At 45.1% G+C, this 24,339-nt stretch overlaps 1 protein-coding gene across 1 annotated transcript in view; it reads right to left on the bottom strand.

Annotated features, from left to right (window-relative positions):
- Positions 1-24,339, bottom strand: part of LOC147618835 (uncharacterized) — a 72,455-nt gene that overhangs the window by 29,229 nt on the left and 18,887 nt on the right. Inside the window, exons 2-3 of the mRNA XM_086773911.1 lie at positions 4,349-4,531; positions 4,068-4,212 (exon numbers count right to left, since the gene is read on the bottom strand). Coding sequence (XP_086630037.1) covers positions 4,068-4,212; positions 4,349-4,531 — 328 coding nt within the window. The remainder of the gene's footprint in view (positions 1-4,067; positions 4,213-4,348; positions 4,532-24,339) is intronic.

The raw sequence follows: 24,339 nt of genomic DNA, 5'->3' as shown, positions 1-24,339 counted from the left end.
AGAGGTGCCACATGGCACTAGACTCAAGACACAAAGACTGAAACTAGACTAGAGAAATAGTACACCTAGTGTGCACTTATTTCCAACATTATATGCATCTATTCTTGAGCAGGAGTTGAGTAGATGGGCAGAGAGAGAGGGCATACGTGCATCAGGGCAGGCAAGCTTCAGGAGAGGTTTCTCCACTCTTGACCATATCTTGACACTCAGAGCTATTATTGAGGAGGGCAGATCATATGGCAGGAGGATTTATTGTTGCTTTGTGGATTTCCGCAAAGCTTTTGACACAGTATCGAGAGCTAGACTGATGCGCAGACTACAGGAGATGGGAGTGCCCACAGAGTTGATTTGGGGAATCATGGCTTTATACAGGACAGTTGTGGGGCAGGTACGTACTACTCAGGGTATATCTGAGATGGCTCACTCCCCTATTGGGGTGAAAGAGTGCTGCCCCCTTTCTCCCACCTTATTTGGGATGTATGTGGATGAGGTTTCGGACTATGTAGAGTGGGAGGGTGACAGAGGAGCACGCTAGCAGGGACATGGATTCGCTGTTATTGTATGCTGATGATATTGTGTTGATCTCAGATTCTCCAGAGGGGATGCAGCGTCATTTGGATGCATTGCACACGTTTGCACAGGACAGTGGATTGTCTGTTAACCTTGGTAAAACCAAGGTGATGGTGTTTAACACCACAGCACAGTGGGTTAGGAGGTCAGCACCCACCTTTACATATGGTCAGGAGACAGTGGAGTATACAAATGCATATACTTACCTTGGTGTGGTTTTTAGTGGCCCACTATTTTCCTTGAGGAGAGCAGCGGAGACCAGATTGACCAGAGCTTATGCAGCATTGGGGAGACTAGAGAGGATGTGTTCGCACGTTCAGTTTCAGGAACCTCAAACAAAGCTCTGGCTCTTTGACACTTAGGTCACTTCAGCCATGCTGTATGGAGTGGAGATATGGGGACCCTTAGTGGATCACCACAGCAGCCGAGCTGGTAGCACTGATGGATGGAGATGTATGGAGAGGCCCTTGGTTTCTATGATTTCCCGGATGATTAGGGCCAAGGACCGTACCACATGATATTATCCGTGCAAAGATGGCTGCCCCCCCCATTGGCAGTAGAGGCACTCACTCGATCAGTCTCCTTTATACATAGAGGCACTTGGGCTCTCCCTAGAGACAGATATGCTCGCCTAGCCCTGGAGTCTTCACGACAGTTGGCATCACAGGGAGACAGATTATGTTGGTATGCACAGATGACAGCTTGGTTCCAACTGCATGGCTCTAGTATGGACAGGCTACCTCCATTTCAGTACTGCCTGGATGCACCCTCCCTCTCTCTCACACGGGCAGAGATTACCAGACTTATCAGGCAGGACTTGACTCAGCTGGACACTAGGAGGACATGGATACAGCCGACACACGAGCTTGGTACGAGGATGGCTTTCTATATAGATCATCTTCTCCAGCTCACGGAGGATGGGTTTGTGATTAGACCCAGCTACATGGATACTCATCTTTCTCATGGGGTACGGTGTGCTATTGGTCAGATGCGCACATCCTCACACCAGCTAGAGATTGAGACTTGCAGATTCAGAGGAGTACCAGCTGAGGCCAGGATGTCAGTTGTGCCAGATGGAGCCAGAGACAGAGTTACATAACATATGTCATTGTCCAGTATATTATGAGATACGAGGCTGTTTTCACTGCCTGTTCAGAGGCATGGGAGACGTCCAGTCAGAGTACTCACCATGGAGGACATTGAGGATATCCGCCATCGACCGATGAGAGACATCTTTGGATATTGATGTATATGATGCTTACCTTTGTTGCCGGAGTTTTCCTTCCCAGATGCTATCCATTAGGAGCTCCTAGTAACTTACTTTTCCTCATAGTTCTTGTTTCAGTTTCAGTTAGTTGTTTCAGTTTCAGTTAGTTGTTTAGTTGTTTTAGCTTTTCTTACACAGACATTGTATCAGATCCACCAATTGTTGTAACCTTTTTGGTCTCATAGGCCATTTTGGCCTTTTGAGGACGATAATATATCATTTCATTTCTCTCTCTCTCTCTCTCTCTCTCTCTCTCTCTCTCTCTCTCTCTCTCTCCCCGCCCGACAGAAGACAAGCCTCATCACACGGCCGCACTACATGGGTACACATCTGTCATTTGGGGTGCGATGTGCGATTGGACAGATCCGCACCTCATCCCATCGTTTGAGAGTGGAGATAGCCAGATATGGACCGAGGGCAGCTGCACCAGAGGACAAGATATGTCAGCTTTGTCACACATAGGCTGAGACATGGGCCCACTATGTATGCAAATGCCTAGTATACTATGAGATTAGGGGGAGGTTCCACTGCCTCTTCTGAGATGGATTTGGACCACTTTCCAGGATCATGGATTTCCTAGACCAGTGATGCATGGGACTTTTCCTCCTAGAGCTTCGCAGACACAGGGAGTCCCTTTTGCGGCTTAGACCAATGGTACCCATCAAAGGACCAGTACAAAGAGCTCTCACCAACTTCTTTCAGACTAGAGTGACGAGGGCAGATTCACCCACTACACCCGACCTTCATGCTAATGCGAGAGCTCGGCCGAGAGGAGTGACACTAGACAGAGCCATTGAACTATGCAAAGCCCGACGCCCTCGACCTCACGGTCCCCGCCCATGCCCGTGTCACTATAGGAGGATCAGAGCCATCATCTCCCACCACCACAGGACTTTCTCCTGCCGGCCCAGCTTTACTTCATTGGGTGCCATGTCGTCCTATGCGGGATATTTTAGGGTGATATGAGATCTGCACACTTTTTGTTTTGGGATCAGATCTGACATTTCAGCTCTTATTACTTTCTTTGATTTTTATTTTTAATACCCATGATGATGTATTTCATGGACATGATGTAACCTTTTGGTCTCATAGGTCATTTTGGCCTTTTGTAGACGTTAATACAACTTTCTTTCTTTCTGCTGTTTTCTGCCCCCATTTCCTGCACATTAGGGTTAATCCTAACCCTAGAAAGCCTACCAAGGTGGAATGCTTGATCTTTGCGCAACAACTCTCCTTAGTCTTTATGTACTGCTTCGCATCCTTAGACTCGAGTACCCTGACCTTCGTTTTAATCGCCTTTTAACCTGGGACCATACTAATGTGTGGCAGATGTGTAACACATGCATACAGGACTGTCACAAGCTAACTCCCTTAATCACTGAGAGGAGAGTTCAACCTTATGGAGGCCATTTTAACTCCCTTTACTTGAGCAGAACAGACCCCTTGGAAGGCCCATAATGCACGATGTCTGGCTCCAGGAGGCCCTTTTAACTTCCTTTACTTGAGCAGAACAGATCCCTTGGAAGGCCCATAATGCACGATGTCTGGCTCCAGGAGGTGTTTTTCCAGCCTCAAGCTTCTCTCATTTGAGAGGCCATGCAGCTGATCTAGTCTTCTCGATCCCAACAAGTACTTGTGATCCCTAATTGCTTCTTGCACTTAATATCAATTCAGGCAGATGTTTAGACATATCACCTTTCTTCTTTTTGCACTTTGTTATGGCCCGTCTTGGGTCTCTTGAAGCCATCCAAGACTAATCCAGTGGTTGCCAGCTTCACTCCTGATTAAGCTCAAAATCACTTGATTGGTGCCTTTCATTAAACTGCCTAGCTCATATACCTTATGTAGGATGAGTCCGACCTTTTTTAAGGAATATTCCAACTCTTGTACCTTAGGTTTTACTTTACTACAAGTATATACTTCAGAAAAGCAATCTTGAAAATTTGGGCATTTCTTCAAAAAGAGAGAATTACCAAACTATCCTTAGCAATCTTCAAAATTTGAGCATTTTTTCATAAATGAGAGAATTACCAAACCATCGTAGCAAACATTCTAGATATTTGAAAATTATACACTTAAATAATTTTTTGAGGTGTAGCAGATTACATACCAAGCTAGTGTTTTGCACAAGGGTAAGCAATCAGGTCCATCCAAGTTAATCAGTGTGGTTTAGGGACATAAACCTTAAAGATCACTTAAAATAACTCATTAAAAGCTGGAAGAATCATACTTTTATCAGTTGATAACATGTAATCAGAACAGCTAAGTGAAAAACGCAAGTTTTGAGCGCCATGATCGGCATGTGATTCCATTAGGGAAAATGATTCTTCCAGCTCAGGAGGAACACCATTTTGCCACTCTCCAGGTGCTGCTATCTGCATGCCATCTTTAATATATGTACTTAACTTTATTTTCTGAATGAATTGATTTTCTTCAGGTATATTAAGCAATAAATACCAATTACTTAAATGTATAGAGGAAAACCATAGACCTGCAATCCAAAGGTCGTACCTTCAAACATCCGCACATGTTAATAAAAACCTTCTGCCCCTCTATATCACATGATTTTACAAAATAAAACGCCTCAGGTATTATTTCCTGAGCTTCAGTATCATCTTGATTATCATTTATTCCAGGGAGACGTATGTTTTGATCATTAAAAGACTCGTCTGATTTCCTCACAGACAATGGTTCCTGGGAACAATATTACTGTCAAAAGTTTATGATTTGCACTTTACTTAGTCTTGTGTGGTCCAGTCTTTGACCACATGTAACATATAGGGATTTTGAACAGTGAACCCCCAAGGTGAGTACTCAGAAGAAACCAGGATTTTACACAAATGTACATCTTTCATGATAAAACTTCCAGAACAAACATACCCAACCTTTAGCAAAACTCATGTGAGATCAACCAAATTTTAAGTGTTGCCCACCCTGGTGGTGTTGTTTACTCTCCACACTAGAATGACTCCCTAGCCTTCGGTCCATTCATTTACACTGGAAGCTGTCAAAGATATTCGTTTGGACTTCGAAGAGAAGCTACAGGCCGAACTACAGACCTTCGAAGAGAAGCTACAGGCCAAACGTAGTAGAAGCAAAGTTTACAGCAGCTAACCACTCCAATTTTGCAATGCAAGAAGGACACCACCGGTGTCGCACTACATTTTTCCTATTAGGAGTTGCTTGTCAGAATACCCAGCCTTGTGCCTCTGAAACAATACAATACGTCCAAGTCTCCTGACTCCTGCTAGAGATGATTGGCAACATGGAAGATTTGGCAGGCCCATTCATTGAGTGGACTGCAACAAATGAATGCGCACCTTCTGAACTGACCTTATTCATACCCTTCATGGCAAATCAAAGCTTTAAGAACCAAGGATATCAATGGCATTTATATCCCATGTGCTAGTGGTTGTAGTGAAAAAACGCGTTTCCTAACTAATATGACCATGTCCACCTCCTTTGTATGCCCTTCCATTATAGTTAGGCTAGGGGTGTGTGTGGCACACACCCATCCTTATCCATGTCTGTTTACATAGTCTAGCTTGGAAAGCAAACTCTATGGCCAATCCATGAAAATCATTGAAGTTATGGTTCTGTCTCCAAGCCTAAGGGATTGTTGTCTAGGAGACTTAAGAATGGGAACCATGCGCCATTTGACATGTCCACCAGTGAAGTTAACTTCTGCAGTCACCATGATCAAGTGATCCTTGTATACAGTAACCCACCCATCCATGCTGACACATCATTGTGGCATGTAGATTGTCTTGTTCAGATCAATAATTATGTCACGACCAGTCATCTATAAACACTTAAGCAAAAGGTTAAAGACAAGACACTTTTCTACTGATTAAATATCTCCTTTACTTGTGGAATTTTAATCATACTATACTACTGCCAGGATTTGAACCCAAGACCTGTACATCCACATGCAGAGGGCGTTACCACTTGTGTCACAAAATTCCTCATTGCTTCTGTTTTCTACTGTTCATGTGTGGCATATGGAGTCTGACATGACATACATGTATGGCTTGTGGAGCTTGACATGGTGTGACATGTGGAGCCTGACATGAAAGTACATGTATGACTCATGGAGCTTAACATTATAGTACATGTATGGCTCATGGAGCCTGACATGATGTGATTTCCCAAGACTAGCTATCTTGGTGATCTTATGTATTTATGTTTTGGGAAGGATCATGAAGCCCTGAACACTTTACTTGATACAACTAAATAGATGGGTGTTTCTTCCAATCCCATTGCACTCATGTGTGTGCATGACTTTGATTTTATATTTGGATGACTTGTCTTGTTTGCCTGGACAATGCTTGAGATTACTCCCTATGTTGTCCATGGGGCCGGGGACACCTAGGCACCCTGTGGACGTGTACGTGCACACCTGTTTGGGACTAGCAAGTAGTCTACATGTGTTTTGTAGGTGGTAAGTGTCCCTAAAAACCCAATTTACAGCTTTATGGTTTCACATACTAATATTTATTAGCGCAGGTCCACACTCACTTATAAGTGACCAGACAACTTATAAGTTATTCACACTAGGTAGGACTATTTTAATACATGTGGCAGCCAAAAGACGGGCACTAGACCTGATTTGGGCAATCTGCTTGTAGGCGCCCCATCTTGGACCTAAAAAGCACATGCCTGAGTTATTATTGGCGGACAAGCTCTAATACTAGAGGAGAATTCGAGTTTGGAGCATGCGCATGCTTCCTGGTGCATGGGAGAGCTGGTCGATCAGATTTGGAGCCTTCTACCGTAAGAAGGGAGCTGGTGAACCACTTCTTGAGGCGATTCTAGTGCTGGCCAGCTGTTTATAGCCCTGAAAAAGTTGCTGGTCAGGGCATTTGGGCACCATAAAAGCTGGTCGATTTGTGTGGGAGGCTGGTTATGCTGATCGGCTACCTTCTAGCATGTAAACCACTGCTGATCGACTCTTTCTGTGGCTACTGAGAGCCGGTCGACTTCTGAAAACAGCCCTTCTAGGCTGGTCGATTTGCTCTCTGAGCCAGACAGGTGGAAGATGAAGATACAGGGCTGTCCCGGGCTGATGTGGGAATGTTGTGGGCTGTCCATGGTTGTGCTTCATGTGCTCTGAGCCAAGAAAGCTCTCTTGTTTTAAGAAGGGGCATCAAAATCAGCATATGTTTTGCTTTTGTTTTCATCTTGTGCTGGAAGATTCAGGTGCTAGCCACAGTGGAGAATCCCTGGACACCCACAAGGTTGTATCTGAAGCAAACTCCTTTTTGGTAATCTAACCATAAAGGGGGGGGTCAGCCCATCTTCTGGCCCCTAGTGTGGTGTACTGTGCAGAGTTGTCTATTTCTCTCTCTTATCTGGCATGTTCATGTGTTTGATCAATTTTCATGATTGATAAGATTTATGTGTTACATCCGCCTTTCCGTTACATTGGTATCAGAGGCCTGGCTGCCTACAAAGCCTATGCCATAAATGATGTTGGATATGGCTGTGTAAGGGGTCATTATCCATGAAAGAAGGTTGGATTTTGAGGTAGCCCTCGTCTTACTATCGCGCTTCGAAAGAAGTTACCTTTGGTTTAAGCGGCAGTGAGCATGTGGAAAGACTTCGTGGCCCTCCTGTCTGTGTAGGGGCATTGTTGCACCCTTGCAATCTATTCAATATCATCCTTGGAAAGCTGGTAGAGAGTGATTCCGGGGCACGGAAATTATTTTCTTTCTGAAGACTTGGTAAACACATCATGGCTAGCCATTCAGATCATTCTATGGAGGTTTCTATCACCCATATTCACCACATGCGGGAAGAGGATAGAGACAGGGCCCAAGTTGGGGCTTTGGTAGATAACGATCCACAGTTATCTGCTAGGGCTGAACATCAACAGGAGCAATTCTATCTTCCTCCTCACTTCGAAAAAGATGTACGAAAGGAATGGGGTTGGCTGACACAGGATGAAGGCGAGTCCGTTTCTTCATATGTCTCAAAGTTTTGGCAGATTCTTCTGAAGGTCACACCTTTCATGATGATTAGTGAGGACGAGAAGAAAAGAAAATTTGAGTAAGGGCTACAGCCCTACAACGAATCATCCATAAGAGCCTTGCAGTGTGTCCTCATAGCACTTCATACAAGAGCTGATATATTCAACTACTATTTTTTAGGAACTACATGGCAAGGGAGTGCAAGAATTCAGCTCATACAAAGGAAATTTCTGTAACACGCGGAAGCTCTGAGAGTCTTCTTTCAGCCCTAAACACCACTTAGAACATGCTGATGCAAAAACGCAGACAAAAGGGAGAGTAGAGAGAGAGAGAGAGAGAGAGTTGAAAATTCAATATATTCATATGGTACAAAAAGGTACCCTAAATCTACAGCCATAGGCTGCCTTTCATAAAAGGTGAATCACCCAAAATACTCCTAGTACTTGACCCACACCCAAAGGGAGAGTGAATGAACAACACAATGAGCAACTATGCCTATTTACAGGCTGAATATGACAATCGGATCTGGCCGACTGCTAGTCGGCCAGCTTTCTGGACACAATATTTTCTTTGCTTCAGCCGACTAGATATCATTCCTGCATATGCTGGCCGACAACACTCCATGTCCTCCAATCAGTCAATTCCCTGCCCCCAAAACAGCAGCACATGCTCCAATTCCCTGGTTCTAGTCATCTTTTTCTAGCTGCCCCTTCTGGACTAGCTTCAGGATATGTCCATGGCAAAACTTGCACATGACATCCCCCTCTGCTAAACTTGATGACGGGATTCCAACCTGTTCTCGGATGACTGTCATCATCCCATTATGTTCCCTGAGTCCCTCTGTCATCCATCCGTCTCTGGCAACCCTTTTCACTGAAAACCCAGCCAAGTCTCCAAAACCACTCTGACTTTGAATAAGATCTATGCATCTGTTCCATCCAGTCCCCAATCCGTTCCTGCCCTGACTCTGAACACCGTCTTGGTCTTCATTCCTAAGAAATGAGTCTCGCATTCTCACTCCACCCCTTGGAGGATCATCCTCCCTTGGGACCGTTGCCCGAAAACCTATCTGGCTCACAGAATTGCCATCCCCTCTGGGCTTTGTGGAACACCACCAACAAACCTCCTGGGAGCTCTTCTCGATCTCGTGCTCCTTGCCTTGGGCTTCGTACCTGTGCACTTTCCTGTACCTTGGACCTGTACACCTTCATATGGGACTGAAACAGCGTTTAACCTTGCTGAGCCTGATGCTCTGATACCAATGTAACACGCGGAAGCTCTAAGAGTCTTCTTTCAGCCCTAAACACCACTTAGAACATGCTGATGCAAAAATGCAGACAGCAGGGGGAGAGAGAGAGAGAGAGAGAGAGAGAGAGAGAGAGCTGGAAATTCAATATATTCATATGGTACAAAAAGGTACCCTAAATCTACAGCCATAGGCTGCCTTTCATAAAAGGTGAATCACCCAAAATACTCCTAGTACTTGACCCACACCCAAAGGGGGAGTGAATGAACAACACAATGAGCAACTATGCCTATTTATAGGCTGAATATGACAATCAGATCTGGCCGACTGCTGGTCGGCCAGCTTTTTGGACACTATATTTTATTTGCTTCAGCCGACTAGATATCATCCCTGCATACACTGGCGGACAGCACTCCATGTCCTCCAATCAGCCAATTCCCTGCCCAAAATAGCCGCACATGCTCCAATTCCCTGGTTCTAGTCATCTTTTTTTGGCTGCCCCTTCTGGACTAGCTTCAGGATATGTCCATGGGCAAAACTTGCACATGACAAATTCAAAGCTGGAAATGAGCAGAAAAAGGGTGGACAGCCACCTAAGTTTATGCCCAATGAGTCCAAGGATGCAAAAGGGGCTCTGAAAAGAAGCCGAGGGGTAAAAAGGATGATCCTAAGCTGTCCAGACAGCACATTTTTAATTGCATGAAAGAGGGGAAGTGCTTCTTATGTGGGAGCAAAGATCACATGAAATCTCAATGCCCCCAGAATGCCAAAGGGAATAATGTGCAGGATGCAAAACGAAGTGTGAATGTTATACCCGATATACAGGGTAATACTCCACATGAGCCAAAGAGCAGAATTTTATGCAAGGCTTGGGGCAAGTTAAAGGATCAAACAGCTTTTTGATAATGCCTCTACAAATAATTTTATATCCATTCAGATGGCTACTTCTCTTGGGCTTAAGCCCGAGGAATTGGGCATGGACTTTCATGGAGATGCTGCCTTTGAGGGCAAGGAAGTCAAAATCACTCCCATCATTGGGAAGCTTCGCATACAAATTCAGGGATATTTGGATCACGAAGGCTTCCTGGTAGCACCGCTTACGGGATGTGATGTGATACTTGGGATGCCATGGCATTATCATTTGGATCCAAGATTTTGCACAAAGAGAAGAAAGTAAACTTTATTCATAGGAGTAGGAAAGTTTGTATTGATGCGGGTACCACTCGGAGTACCATATCCGTTATGAGCCACATCTCTATTTCCAAGGCAATAAAGAAATCAACTTGTTCTTACTTGGTCTTTGTATGTGATAATGTTGTGCATGGTACTGTAACTCCCATAGATCAAGATAAGATTGGTTTCTTAAGTGATTATGTTGACTGTTTTGCTGACTCACTTCCTGGACAGCTACCCCCAAAGAGACCACAGGATCATTGTATTGACATAGTCCCTAGTACCTCCCCTCCTAATCGACCTCCTTACAGGGTGAGTGCTGCCCAACAAGAGGAAATTATGACTCAAGTGAATCATCTCCTTGAGAAAGGGTTGATTAGGCCAAGTTCTTCGCCTCATTGTTCTCCAGTTTTGCTTGTGCAGAAAAACAAATGTGTGTTGATTATAGAGTCCTTAACAAGATTACCATCAAGAACAGGTTTCCGATTCCTAGAATCGATGATATTCTTGACAAGCTTGAGGGAGCTGCTTGTTTCAGTTGCATTGATCTTAAGAGTGGCTACCATCAGATTAGAGTGGTACCTCAAGATGTACACAAAACAGCTTTCAAAACATCATTTGGGCTCTATGAATATTTGGTGGTACCATTTGGTCTTACAAATGCTCCCGCCACTTTCAATTTCACAAGAACTTTCTTTGATGATATTATTCTCTCTTCAAAGAGTGAGACTGAGCATAAGGAACATCTCGCCATTGTTTTTGAAGAGCTTAGGAAACACAAGATTTTCATCAATGGAAGGAAAAGTGAATTCTTTTTGTCAAAGATCCATTATTTGGGCCATATTGGTTTCAAAAAATGGTGTATACATGAATCCTACAAAGATTCAAGCTATTAAGGATTGGCCAAAGCTTCAAAACGTTCATCAAGTCAGGAGCTTTATTGGTCTATGTTCTTACTATCGTTGATTTATTCGACACTTTGCTTTCTTGGCTTTTCCGTTGCATAATTTAACGAAGAAGAAACCCGCATTCTGTTGGTCTGATTCAGAAAAAATGACTTTCCAAAAGTTAAAGGACGCCATGATCTCAGGGCCTATTCTTATTATTCCAGACTTGCATAGACCTTGTGTGGCCGAGTGTGATGCATGTGGAGATTGTTTGAAGGCTATTTTGAATCAAGAGCGACATGCAGTGGCTTTTGAAAGCCGCCGTCTGCAACATGCAGAATTGTATTTGCAGGTTTATGAGAAAGAGTTACTGGCCGTTATTCATGCCCTACAGACATGGAAACATTATCTTTTGGGGGTTGAATTTATGGTTAAAACAGATCATCAGAGTTTACGGCACTTTCTCACACAACCTAAACTCTCAGAAAAGCATCTAAGGTGGGCAAATTTCTTGTCCATGTTTCATTTTCAGATTTTGCACACTCTGGAAAAGAAGAATTTGGTGGTGGATGCTTTGTCACGCAGGCTTCAAGTGCATGCAGTGACTACCGCCTATCATCAGGACTTGTCAAGGATGCAAGATATGCATTCTTTGGACACAGATTTTTGTTGGAAGGTTGGTGATTTCAAGCGTGTGATCTATGGCTGGAAGGTGCCTTGGATTATCCCATAAGTGGAAGCATGGGAAGTTGAAGAGCCATATATAGGCTAGAGTGGCACCTTGTCATAATCATCTCCTCCGGCCGGTGTTTTGGGAGGCAGCTCACCAGGAGATGGGAGCTCGGTGGAGGGATGCTACAGTGCCCGTTGGGGGTGTTCGTGGTGCTTGATGGTGATGCATCTCCTACGTGCGATAGTCTTCCGCTGCGCATTCTGACATGGTATCGGAGCCCGGGCGTGTGTGGTCCTGGGCGACCCCCTCGCGCCTCGGTGGCTTGCGGAGCTCGAATCGAGGGAGGGTGTTGGAAGGTTGGCGATTTCGAGAGTGTGATTTATGGCTGGAAGGTGCCTTGGATTATCCCATAAGTGGAAGCATGGGAAGTTGAAGAGCCATATATAGGCTAGAGTGGCACCTTGTCATAATCATCTCCTCCAACCGGTGTTTTTGGGGGCAGCTCACCAGGAGATGGGAGCCTGGTGGAGGGATGCTGCAGTGCCTGTTGGGGGTATTCGTGGTGCTCGATGGTGATGTGTCTCCTACGTGCGTTAATCTTCCGCTACGCATTCTGACAATTTTTAGCTTATTTGGGCTGATTTGAATGGTGGTACTACTGTCCCATCTTATTCAATACGAGATGGTTTTCTAATGATGCAAAACCGCATTTGTGTGGTCCAAGAGTTATGCCAAAAGGTTATGGAAGAGTGTCATGCTCCTCCATATGCAAGTCATTGTGGCATTCTGGCTACTACACATGCTTTGGAAAGAATTTCTTTTGGCCAGCTTTACGCAGGGATATTGAAACTTATGTTCGTGAGTGCAATTTGACACGCACAAGACAACTGGTTTGCTTCATCCTTTACCCATTCCACAGGAACCATGGGAAAGCATTGCCATGGATTTCATTATGGATTTGCAAAGATCGGTACATGGTAATGATGCTATATGGACTATCATTGATCGCTTTAGCAAACACGCACATTTCATTCCTGTGAGAAAACAATCAAGCCAGAGCACATGGCAAAGTTATTCTTGGCTCAGATCTTCAAACATCATGGCATGCCCAAATCTATTATTGGGGATAGAGATGTCAAAATGGGTAGCGGAAATGAGAAAGTACTGGGAGCAGAAATACAAAAATGAAAGAGAGGAGAAGGTGGTATAAACTCTGCTATATACACCAGAATCCGATACAAAACTGATGTGGGGGAACACATGCTATATATACATGTAGGGGCAGCCAGTCAGCCAGTAGCAACTAGGCCAACAGCCCCTGAATGGGCCCACAATTGGATAATATCCAGTCGGCCAACACCTAGATCAAGTCGGCAACAAATCATCAGTCGGCCAGCAACAAATCAAGTCAGCCAGCACAATCATGAGTCGGCCAGCAAACAGATCAGGTCGGCCAGCACAAACAGTCCCCCCACGACCAGCAAAACTAGGAAAATATGGACGATGAGGAAAAATGGAGAAACTCCTACATGGGCGGACACACCCACAACAATGGCCCTACTCCCTACTGAGTAATATGGTACAGACAGGAGATGACTGCTAACACCCCCTCTCAGCTCCTGGATGTGAAACCAACCCCAGTGAGCTGGAGTGCTAACGGAGAATCTGTTGAGGTAGAGGCTTCGTGAAGAGGTCCGCCGCATTGTCCTCCGTGGAAAAAAAGATAAGCAAGATGTCACCAGCCAAAATCTTCTCACAAACAAAGTGATATTGTATCTCTATGTGCTTGGTTCGGGCATAGAAGACCGGGTTACGAGCAATAGCTATACAGCTCTAGTTGACACACTCGATGACCATGGGTTCCTTCAATGGAAACCCAATCTCACCAAGTAACCTCCGCAGCCACACCACCTCGTAAGCAGCACCACAAGCAGCCCAATACTCTGCCTCAGTAGAAGACAAGGCAATAGTTGGCTACCTCTTGCTGCTCCAAGAAATAGCTCCTAAGCCAAAGGTAAAGCCGTAGCCAAAAGTAGATCTCCTCGTGTCTAGATCTCCTCCCCAATCAGAGTCACTCCAACCTCGGAGAGTAACTCGGTCCTTCGTTCCCCCTCCAGTGTTATAAAAGAGTCCAAAATCTTTCGTACCCTACAGATACCGCAAGATCCTCAAGTCTTCAAAGGTGTCTACATAAATGAGCTCAACAGCCCCAATGGAAAACTCAACTCCAATCTCGTGTTCAGGAACCAAATCAATGAGCCAACAAGCTTCCGATACGAGGCATCAACCTGCTCACAAGGATCATGTACAGTAAGTTTGATATTCTGGTCCATCAGAGATGAAATAGGCTTACAGTTCTCCATCCCAAAGGTCTCCACCAACTCATGAACATACCGCTGCTAAGAAACAAAGAACTGCCTCTGGGTCTGCCAAATCTCCAGTCCCAGAAAGAAATGAAGCCTAAATCCGTCATCTCAAACTCCTCTGACAAGGCAGCCTTCGTCACAGCTATGTGCTCCACATGATGGCCAGTGAGGATAAGATCATCCACATAGAGGATAATCAAGGTGACCATACCACGTTCCCGAAAGAGATACAAGTTTGAATCTACAACTAATCTCTGGAAACCCTTTCTAAGAAAGAAAGAATCAATCTTTTGGTTCCAAGCCCTGGGAGCCTATTTAAGACCATACAAGGCCTTTCATAACCTGTAAGCCATACCTTTCGATCCCGGAACCTCAAAGCCTGAAGGTTGCTCAACATACACCTCCTCCTGCAACACCATTCAGGAACGCGAATTTCACATCCATCTGATACATCGGCCACTGCTGAGAAGAGGCAAGGGCAAAAACTATCCGAATCGTGGTCATCCTAGCTGTCGGTGCAAAAGTGTCCTCGTAGTCGATGCCAGGCCGCTAAGCATAGCCCTTAGCCACACAAGTCTGGCCTTGTGCTTGTCCATTGACCCATCAGACGTATACTTGGTCTTGTAGACCCACTTGACACCAATGACTAACCGTTCTGAAGGCCTTATAACCAACTCCCAAGTATTATTCTTCTTTATGGCTTCAAGTTCCACTTGAATGGCTTTCCTCCAAGTCTCTTGGGAAAGAGCTTCCTTGACTAAAGAAGGCTCTTTGTCCCGAACGATGTATAGTTCAATGCAAAGCTCACCTGTAAAAGCTCTCGAGACATCAATGCATAGTTCACCTGTAAAAGCTCCTCTAATGGACTTTTATCACCAACTTTGTGCGATCTTCGAGGTCCATCCTTCGTAGTCCACTCGGAGGGATACTCCGTAACACCTGACTCCCGGATGGTGTCCAACAACCACTTTGGTACGCGAACAGAACACGGAGCATCCGAGTCATACTGCTGCGTGGCTCATCTCCAACCACAGGCTTAACCTCTACAGCTGACTGAGGTTGGCTAGCCGGAACAATAGCCTGGGAATCATCCTCATACTCATCTGGTTCTCCAAGAAGTGGTGGCTCCTCAATAGTGGAAGCTGGAACATGCTCATCATGTCTTCTAACAACAACCTCATTCCGCTCTGGGTCATATAACCTGTAGCCTTTGGAAAGAGAGTTATATCCCACAAAAACAAGCTTCTAGGACTTTGAGTCAAGCTTCCCCCTCTGCTTCTTTGGTATGTGAACATAGGCATCACTCCCAAAAACATAGAAATGGGAGACATTTGGTTTCCTACCAAAAGAAGCCTCAAATGGAGTCATCTTAGGTACTGAAGTTGTCGGAGATCAGTTGAGGGTATGGACAGCCGTAGCCACAACCTCTCCCCAAATTGGACGAGGAAGATCATGATGCTCCAACATCGTCCACACCATCTCCACCACAGTCCTTTACGCTCGACCACTCCATTCTCTAAAGACAACCCTATATTGGCCAGCTCCCTCTTGATGCCAAATGTCAGGCATTTTTCTGTAAAGGTGTTTTGAGTCCGTGTACATATGGTGTGGATGGTTTGCGAATAAACTTTGCCCTGAAGGCCCTGGCAAATGTATAGACCGAGTGGTTTTGTTGTGAACTGGTATATGCACGTGTTTTTTTTGGGAGCAAATGTTGGAGATCTAGAGGTTATAGCAATAATATGGTGTGCAGATGGTTACCAAAAGCAGAGCACCGACTGGGAAATTGATGGGCTTGGTAAGTTAATGATGCTGATCATGAGGCTGTGGGCAGCTCTCGCATAATTTTGGAAGGTTATGGGCGCGGTGTGATGATCCGAAGTACAAGGAAGAGGAGGGGTTTTTTTAGTATTGGTGGTGGCCATTTTGAAGCTTTAAAAAAATAATAAAAATATAATAAACAAGGTGGCCAACTTGTAGCCACGTGGAAACGTTGTAGGCTGCCAGCATCTCGAAAGTTGGCGTCGTCTAGAAGCTGGTGGAGCAAACGAAAAGAAAAAGCGAAGCAAGAGGACAGTCTGGCTCTGGAAAAAAGAAGCCCGGGTGAAGGCGATTCTGCAGGTTAGCAAGAAAGTGGCCGCCTTAGAGTTGGTGACTGGAGCGTCACGGTATGCAGATTGGGCTGGCTGCAGAAGGACCGCCTTGCTGTGAGCTACGTAAAGGGGCTGGAGGCCTATGCTAGAGGGCGACTCTGAAAGGCGAAGCAGTGAGCAGCAGGCCGCCTTGTGGTGTTGACAGGCGCTGCAGCTGCGGAAGACAAAAAGAAGGCCGCCTTGGGCAGAGCCGGCTGCTGGGAATCGTGAAGGGACTGGAGATGATCGAAGAGAAGGGTACGCAGTCGTAGGTGAGAAGGGCTGGTAGGCGCTGCAGATAAGAGAGGCGAGGAAGGGCACCGAAGGGAAGGTGGCAGCACTGAAGTGGCTATGAGGAGAGGATCGCAAGCGAAGGGAGCCGTGTGGAGGCGGCCTCTGTGTACATGGTTGGCTGCTTAAAAAAGGAGAGCCCGGGTCCAGGTGCGAAGGCTTGCTGTGGCACTGTAGAGATCAGAGAGGCGCAGGCCTTGTAACGGGCGTGTGTGGAGAGAGGGCTGGTGCTCGAAGACCGCCTTGGATCGAGCTGAAGGGCTTTGGAGTGCAATTGACAGCGCAAGGGGTGGCCTATGTAGGTTTTAGAGCTGCAGCAAGAGAGAGCTGCTGTTAGTAGGGACTGAAGTGATGTGATTTGGGCTGGATACAAGAGCAAGGTTGGTGATGCTGTGTGAGCTATGAGAGGGAGTGTGTAATGTGTTAATAACGGAAGTGGTGGCGGTGGTGAACTTGTCTTTGTGTGATTGCTCGCCTGCTGATGTGATCAGGCTGGAGCTCGACAAGCTTCTATCACTATTTCCTGTGTTTGTGTTTGGACAATTGTAAGTTTCCCTCTGTACTCCGCCGATTGAGTTGCAGATTAAGCAATAGAAGTGTCTTGCTCTTCCGATTTGAGCCTGTGGTGTGTGATGGTGGTGGATGAATGAGGGTACAGGAGTAGGAATATGAGGAAAGGTGTGGTTTGATACTGATTTTCTTTCCAGCTAGAGAAGCTGGTGGTGCCCCTTGTGCTTGTGAGTGTTCCGAATGTGGTGAGTCGGCAAGCTATAGCGGCTTTTTTGTGTTCCTGAGCTGCCTCACATCTTTCTGGTGCCCCCACTGAGGAGTTGCTCTGGCATTGTCTGACTGAGGATTGCTCTGCTATTTTCTTCAGTTTACCAGGGTGTAGGCCCTAGGTGTTGAGAGTTTCAGGGAAGGTTTTCTTGGGGTTCGAGGTGAAGTTTGGGGGTTAAAATGATGTCTTATCCAGAGTTTTATGGTAGCCCTAATGAGGATGTGGCAGATTTCTTGGAAAGGATGGAGGTTGCATGCATAAGCAACCATATTAATGAGTCGGTACAGGTGTTGCGGCTACTGAGCATTTGTTTGAAAGGGGATGCAAGGACCTGGTATAGGGCTTATGAGGAGTCATTGAGGGTTGCTGTTCCACGTATTGATATGACTGAGAATGGATTAAAGACAGCACTGAGCAATAGGTTCAAGAAGATAGAAGACCCCGACAAGGTTTGGCATGAGGTGCAAGCTCTGACACAAGGTGAGTTTGAATCATTAGATGATTATATGAAGAAATTTTCTTTGCTATGGGAGACTCTATGCAGGGCTTTAGGGGAAGACCAGGTACCGCCTGACATGATGAAGAAAAACAAGTTTGTAGCCGGGCTTAAGAGGAGTATTCGCTGGAAAGTGGAATTGAAGAAGCCCAGGTCTTTTGAGGATGCCGTGGAAATTGCTAAATCAAAAGACTGGAAGTTGCAGCGGATGAATCAGCTGGGGATGATTCCAGTTGCAGCACAGCCGGAGATTCGTAGAGTGGAGGCTACACCCATGAATGCAGTGATTGAGAGGATGAAGCCCACTGAAGCCCAAGCTATGCAGATGATGCCACAAGCTAGTCAAGGAGTACCTATGGTTCCTGCAGGTTCTGATGAGGGATTGCGACAGGATATGAAACAGATGGTTGATCTTATGAAGAATTTGAGCTTGAATTTAATGGGAAGTACAGGTGGTGGACGTGGTAGAGGCCGAGGCAATAATCATGAAGGGGGAGATGGACAAGCAGGATATGGACGTGGTCGTGGTAGGGGCCGTCGTTTCATCCCTACATGCTGGAACTGTGGTGAGCTTGGTCATCTGAGTACAGATTGTGATAAGCCTCAGCGAATGGGTGGTGATATGTACCCACTACCTTCACAGCTACCTGACAGGTCAAATGATTATGGTATTGATATCAGGGATCAAGCAGGCCCCAGTGGAATCACAGCTGAGGAGAAGGGGAAGGCAAAGGTCATGAATGTTGTTACTTTAGAGAATGTTCAGGTGACAGAAGAAGGGGATGTGATGCCTGTTGGCAAGCGCACAACAGATGAAAGAGAAGGAAAAGGGGTGGCTGGACCCAGCCATAAGAAGGGGAAGCAACAGGAAGGAGAAGATGTGAAAGCTAAAAGGAAACGGAAGCCTCGTAGAAGGTTCCAGGTGTCAGACTTCCCACTGGGGGATGGGCAAACCAGCTATGACTTGAAATCTGATTTGGTGAACAGAAAGGCCAACATCACCTTTGGGCAGTTGGTGGAGATGGTGCCAAAATTGAGAAGGCAATGGAAGGGACTTGTGAATCCAATGGAAAAGGAGTCAGAGAAGAGGTCAGTCAAAGTACTATCTTTAGAAGAGCTTCCAGATATTTGCCCTATTGTGGAGGTGTGGAGTAAAGGTAGGAACCTTGGTCGGGCCTATATAGATGGAGGAGCTCAAATCTGTGTGATTACCCAATCATGTGTGGAGCAGTCAGGCTTGAGGGTGTCTGGGGTTTCTGGTTTTCGAATCAGGATGGCTAATCATCAAAAGGTAAAATGTCTTGGTATGATAAAGGAGTTGGAAATTGAAGCTTTTAATGTCAAAGCTACTGTAGATTTTCATGTGATGCCTACGGGTCTTGGTGCTTTTCCAATTATTCTTGGACGACCCTGGTTGCGAGTGGTGGGTGCAGTACGGGACTGGAGGTATGGGACCATTTCTTTACATAATAAGCAGGGTAATAAAAAATCTTTTGAAATGCATAGTAGGAGATCTTTGAATGATGTGTGGGAGAGGCCACAGGATTCAAGTGAAGAGGAAACTACCACCACTACTTCTGAATCAGAGATGGATTCATCGACCACCACTGCTTCTAGTGGAGAAGAGGCAGATGTGGCTTTCCTAATATCAGAGCAACAAGGTAATGAAAATAAAGAAGTGCATGAAGTGGGTGCTGAGGGAGAAGATACCATGGGGTCATATGAAGTGATCGAGGAATTACTGCAGCCAAAGATAGAAGTGAAGAAGAAGCAGGAGCTGATTGAAGGAATGCTGAGTCCGGATCTCTCGAGTGGAGAAAAGGTTAGATATGTTAATATGCTGTCTCATTTTCCAGAATTGTTCATCACCTCTTATAGGGAGATTCGAGGATTTAAAGGGCCAGATTTGAGGATTGAATTGAAAGAAGGGGTAAAAACAGTTAGGCAGAAGCTTCGCAGGATGGGACGAGAACAAATGCAGGCCCTGAGAGAGGAAGTTGATAAGCTGTTGAGTGCAGGTTTCATTACACCAGTGGACACAGCTGAGTGGATAAGTCCTACGGTGGTGAGTCCAAAGAAGGATGGCAGGTGGCGTATATGTGTGGATTTCAAGCCTTTGAATGCTGCTACAAAGAAGGATTCTTACCCCCTACCTTTTTTGGATGAGATCTTGGATACTGTAGCTGGATATGAAAGGTATAGTGTTTGTGATGGGTATTCAGGTTATTTCCAGTTAAAGATTGCAGAAGAAGATCAGCGCAAAACGACTTTCATTACAGCGTGGGGATGTTTCTGCTACAAAGTTCTTCCTTTTGGATTGATGAATGGGCCAGCCTACTATCAGAAAAGGGAAAATTGGGTATTATCTCCTTCTTTGACCAAGTTTGTGAAGGATTTTATTGATGATTTTTGTATATGCAGCTCCAGGCAAGAGCATTGTGATAGGCTGGCTACAGTTTTTCAGCGTTATGATGAGTGTGGTGGTCAATTAAATCCAAAAAAGTGTTTTTTGGCTCAACCGAGGGTGAAGCTCTTGGGCCATGTTATTTCAGAGAATGGTATTGATCCAGATCCTGATAAAGTCAAGTCTCTTCTTCTTCTTCCTACACCAAAGAATACAAGGCAACTGGCTACTTTTGTGCAAAAGGTGAAGTATATGGCTCGATTTATCTCTCTATCTTCACAGTTGTTATATCCTTTGCAGCAAGCAGCAAAGCATGATCCTTTGCATTGGACGGAGGAGTGTGAGGTAGTTTTCCAGAAAGTGAAAGAGGTGTTGGGAGCTATTCCTACAATGCAGGCACCTAATTGGGGACAGGTATTTTATGTCAATCCTTCAGTAGGTGAAGATGCAATTGAAGCTATGTTGTTACAGAAGGGGAAAGAATCACATTATATGCAACCAGTCTACTGTGCTAGCAGAGTAAAACTTGCCAGAGAAAGGTTGCTATCAGAGGTGGAACTTGTTATGGTTAGTGTACTATATGCGTGTAGGCGGTTCCGCCATTACTTGCTGCCTCGCCCCTTTGTGTTTTTGACGAGCTACACTTTTTGCCTCAGTCGATAAATGGCACAAATTTATCTAAGGCTATGATGAAGTGGGTGATTGAGTTGCAGGAATTTACTTTCTCATTCTTGGTGGAAGAGAGTACCAGGGCTACCTTAGCTGATCTACTGACATATAAGGAGAGTCCTCTTCTTATAAAGGAGAAGACCATCAAGAAGCCAGTTGAGGATGCGGCTGAGTTGGTGAATGCACACTTATTATATTTTGATGGCTCTTACAGGAAAAGCCATGATGCAGCCTCAGGAGGTTTGGTGCTTTATGATCCACAGGGTTGCCTTGTTTTTAAGAAAGGTGTTAAAGTGGATGCACATAGCAACAATGAAGCAGAGTATCTGACTCTAGAAGTTGGATTGCAAATATGTTTGAAGTATGGTGTACACAGGATTCGCATTCGAGGAGATGCATTGCTTGTGGTAAAACAGGTATTGGGAGTTTGGAAGTCAAAGAATATGTTACTCAAAGAAATGTGTTTCAAAATTAAAGGTTTGCTGAAGGAATTTGAAGCTTGGAGTCTTAAGCATGTGGATCGAGGTCATAATGAGGAGGCTCATGAAGCAGCCCAGGGAATGATTGGTGAAGTTTTTGTTCTTAAAGCTCATGCATCATTTTATTGTGGCAGGGAGAATTCACAGGATGTTGAGGAGTTTTTGTTAACAGGGATGATTCCTAATGGTATTGAAAGATCAAAAAAATATGGTTTTATCAGGAAAGCTGCAAGGTATGTGATGGTTGGTGATGCTTTGTATTTAAAGGGAATTGACTTGATAATGCGACGGGTACCTTAGAAGGAAGAAATCTATAAAATTCTTAAAGAAAACCATGAGGGAGCATGCGGTGGACATTTTGCCTCAAAGATTACCTTGCATAAGGTATTGCAGGAAGGTTATGTATGGCCAAGTGTACATAAGGATGTTAATCATTGGTGCAGGTCATGCAAACAATGCCAAGCTCACAGTAGACGGATATTAAAGCCTGAAATGAGAAAGACAATTCTTGCTTATGATGTTTTTGAAAAATGGGGAATTGATGCTGTGGGACCATTGCCTATTACTGGCCGAGGGAAGTGCTACATCTTGACTGCAGTTGATTACCTTTCTAGATGGGCAGAAGCAAAGGCAGTGAAACAAATTACTGCTAAGGAGGTGGCAAAATTTGTATATCAAGATATCTGCTGTAAGTTTGGTGTGCCATTGGAATTACTTTCTGATCAGGGTCCAGGTTTCAGAGCACAGTTTATGGACTATTTGTGTACGAAGATGAAGATTAGTCGCAGTTTTACCACACCTTACTATCCACAGTGTAATGGCCTAAATGAGCGTTTCAATGGTGAATTGATCAAGATTTTATCTAAGGTGACAGAGCAACAAGGCAAGAATTGGGATCTGGAGTTGCCTGCTGCCTTGTGGGCATACAGGACAGCAATTAAGACTGGTACGGGTTTCACTCCATTTCATCTTGTTTATGGGAAAGAAGCCTTATTGCCTATTGAGATGGAGATACCAGCTGTGAAAATGTTGGAAAAGCTTTTGGAAGAAACTAAAGATGCCCTTAAAGAGCAGCTGTTATATTTACAAGAAGCACAGCTGAACAGGGATAATGCTTTGAAGCATTATGAAAATATGCAAGCAAGGACGATGGAGAAGTTCAACAAGAAAATAAAAAGCAAAGGAATTATGAAGGATGATTTGGTATTACGTTATAATAGATTATAGCAGGCTGGATAATTCCTTTCATAAGAAGTTCCAAATTAAGTGGGAAGGACCTTTCTTGGTGATGCAAGGATTTGCAAATGGTACCTATCAATTGGCAGATTTAGATGGAACTTTACATGCTTCCAGGGTAAATGGATACAGGCTGAAGAAGTATTATGCACGTTTGATGGTGATTGTGCAGGATGCAGTGTCTGAAGATGTAATTTCAGATGAAGGGCAGCTTTTGGATATGGATTTAGGTCTTGAAATGTTTTTTACTGCTGATCATGAATGATTCAGCAGGCTGGGGGTTGGGCAAAGTATGTCAGGCATTTTTCTGTAAAGGTGTTTTGAGTCCGTGTACATATGGTGTGGATGGTTTGCGAATAAACTTTGCCCTGAAGGCCCTGGCAAATGTATAGACCGAGTGGTTTTGTTGTGAACTGGTATATGTTAGAAATAACGTCCTGACATTATTATGGGCAGTGGCCAATGTATTAGGACCGGCCGGGCACTTTTTACTCACTTTAAGTGAGGTTTTTTCCCCGCGCCCAATAAGGCGCCCAACTTACCGTTATGTGAAACGGGCACCAGTTAGGGTTATTATATGCCCTAAGTTTTGTAACAATCTTATCTTCATAATTTGAGCTCCATCGTTTTGCTCCAGGCCTCCACACGTTTTTCTTCTGTTTCTTCGCGTGCTCCACACCGTCTCTCACTCACAATTGGTATCAGAGCTGGTTGTTGTTCCTGCTCCCGCCTTCCCTACTGCTGGTGAAGCACTTTCGTCGCGAAGAAACACTCTCTACTGTGCTGGTCGCCTGCTTCTGGTGCTGAAAAACAGGTCGCCCTCCTTCTACAGACCTGGGCGACTGCTTTCTGTGTGTCTCGGGCACTGTTCTGGTGCAAAAAGCAGTGCTGGTCGTTTTTCTACAGGCCGTACAGCATCTGAGCAGCACGTGTGGTTGCTGGTTGCTGTTTTTCTGTCCGTACAGGTCTGTACGACCAGTTTTGCTGCTGTTTTCTGATCGTACAGCAGCCGTACAGCTGTCGTACAGCCATATCTGCTGTTTTCTGTCCGTACAGCTCTGTACAGCACCTGCTGGTTGCTGTTTGCTGTCCGTACAGCCTTCCGTACAGCGTTGTACCGTCTTCTGCATCAGTTCGTACCCAGCAATCTGCAGCAGCAACTCGGGTGAGTCTACCTGCTGTATTTTGGAGCTTAACTGTGAATTTTGTCAGCAAATCAAGTCCGAAATTTGGGGCTTTTGCTGTTTTTATGTTGCTGCACAATCTGTGACAGCTCCCACAGGTTTTTTGTGGGAATCAGAGAAATTTGAGCCACCAGAAATTTGGGGCTTTTGTTGCTGTGCTGTCTATCTGTGTGAAACAGACAGTATCCAGCAATATTTGTGGACTCTTGTGCAGTCAGTCTCTTTTGCAGGTTACAGTTTGCTCTCATGGCACAGAACACTGCTGATGTGTTTGGGTTTTTAGCCCAGGAAGATAAGTTGGATGGAACCAACTATTCCCTGTGGAGCTTTATGCTCAGGAATCTGCTAGTTGCAAAGAATTTGTGGAATTATGTAAGTGGAGCTGAGGCAAGGCCTATGCATGTGGCCCCAGCTACCCCTCCACAACATGGCAGGCAGCAGGTTGTACTACCAGCTCCTCAGGCACCTACACAGGAACAAACTAGGTGGGATTCCAGGGATGCTCAGGCACTCTCTTTG

The sequence above is a fragment of the Cibotium barometz genome, chromosome 34 (genome assembly GCF_041138505.1).
Source record: "Cibotium barometz isolate CiBa-2024 chromosome 34, ASM4113850v1, whole genome shotgun sequence".
In the NCBI taxonomy this organism is placed as follows: Eukaryota; Viridiplantae; Streptophyta; class Polypodiopsida; order Cyatheales; family Cibotiaceae; genus Cibotium; species Cibotium barometz.
The sequence above is the reverse complement of the archived record's forward strand: the minus strand, read 5'-3'. Positions and strand labels throughout refer to the sequence as shown.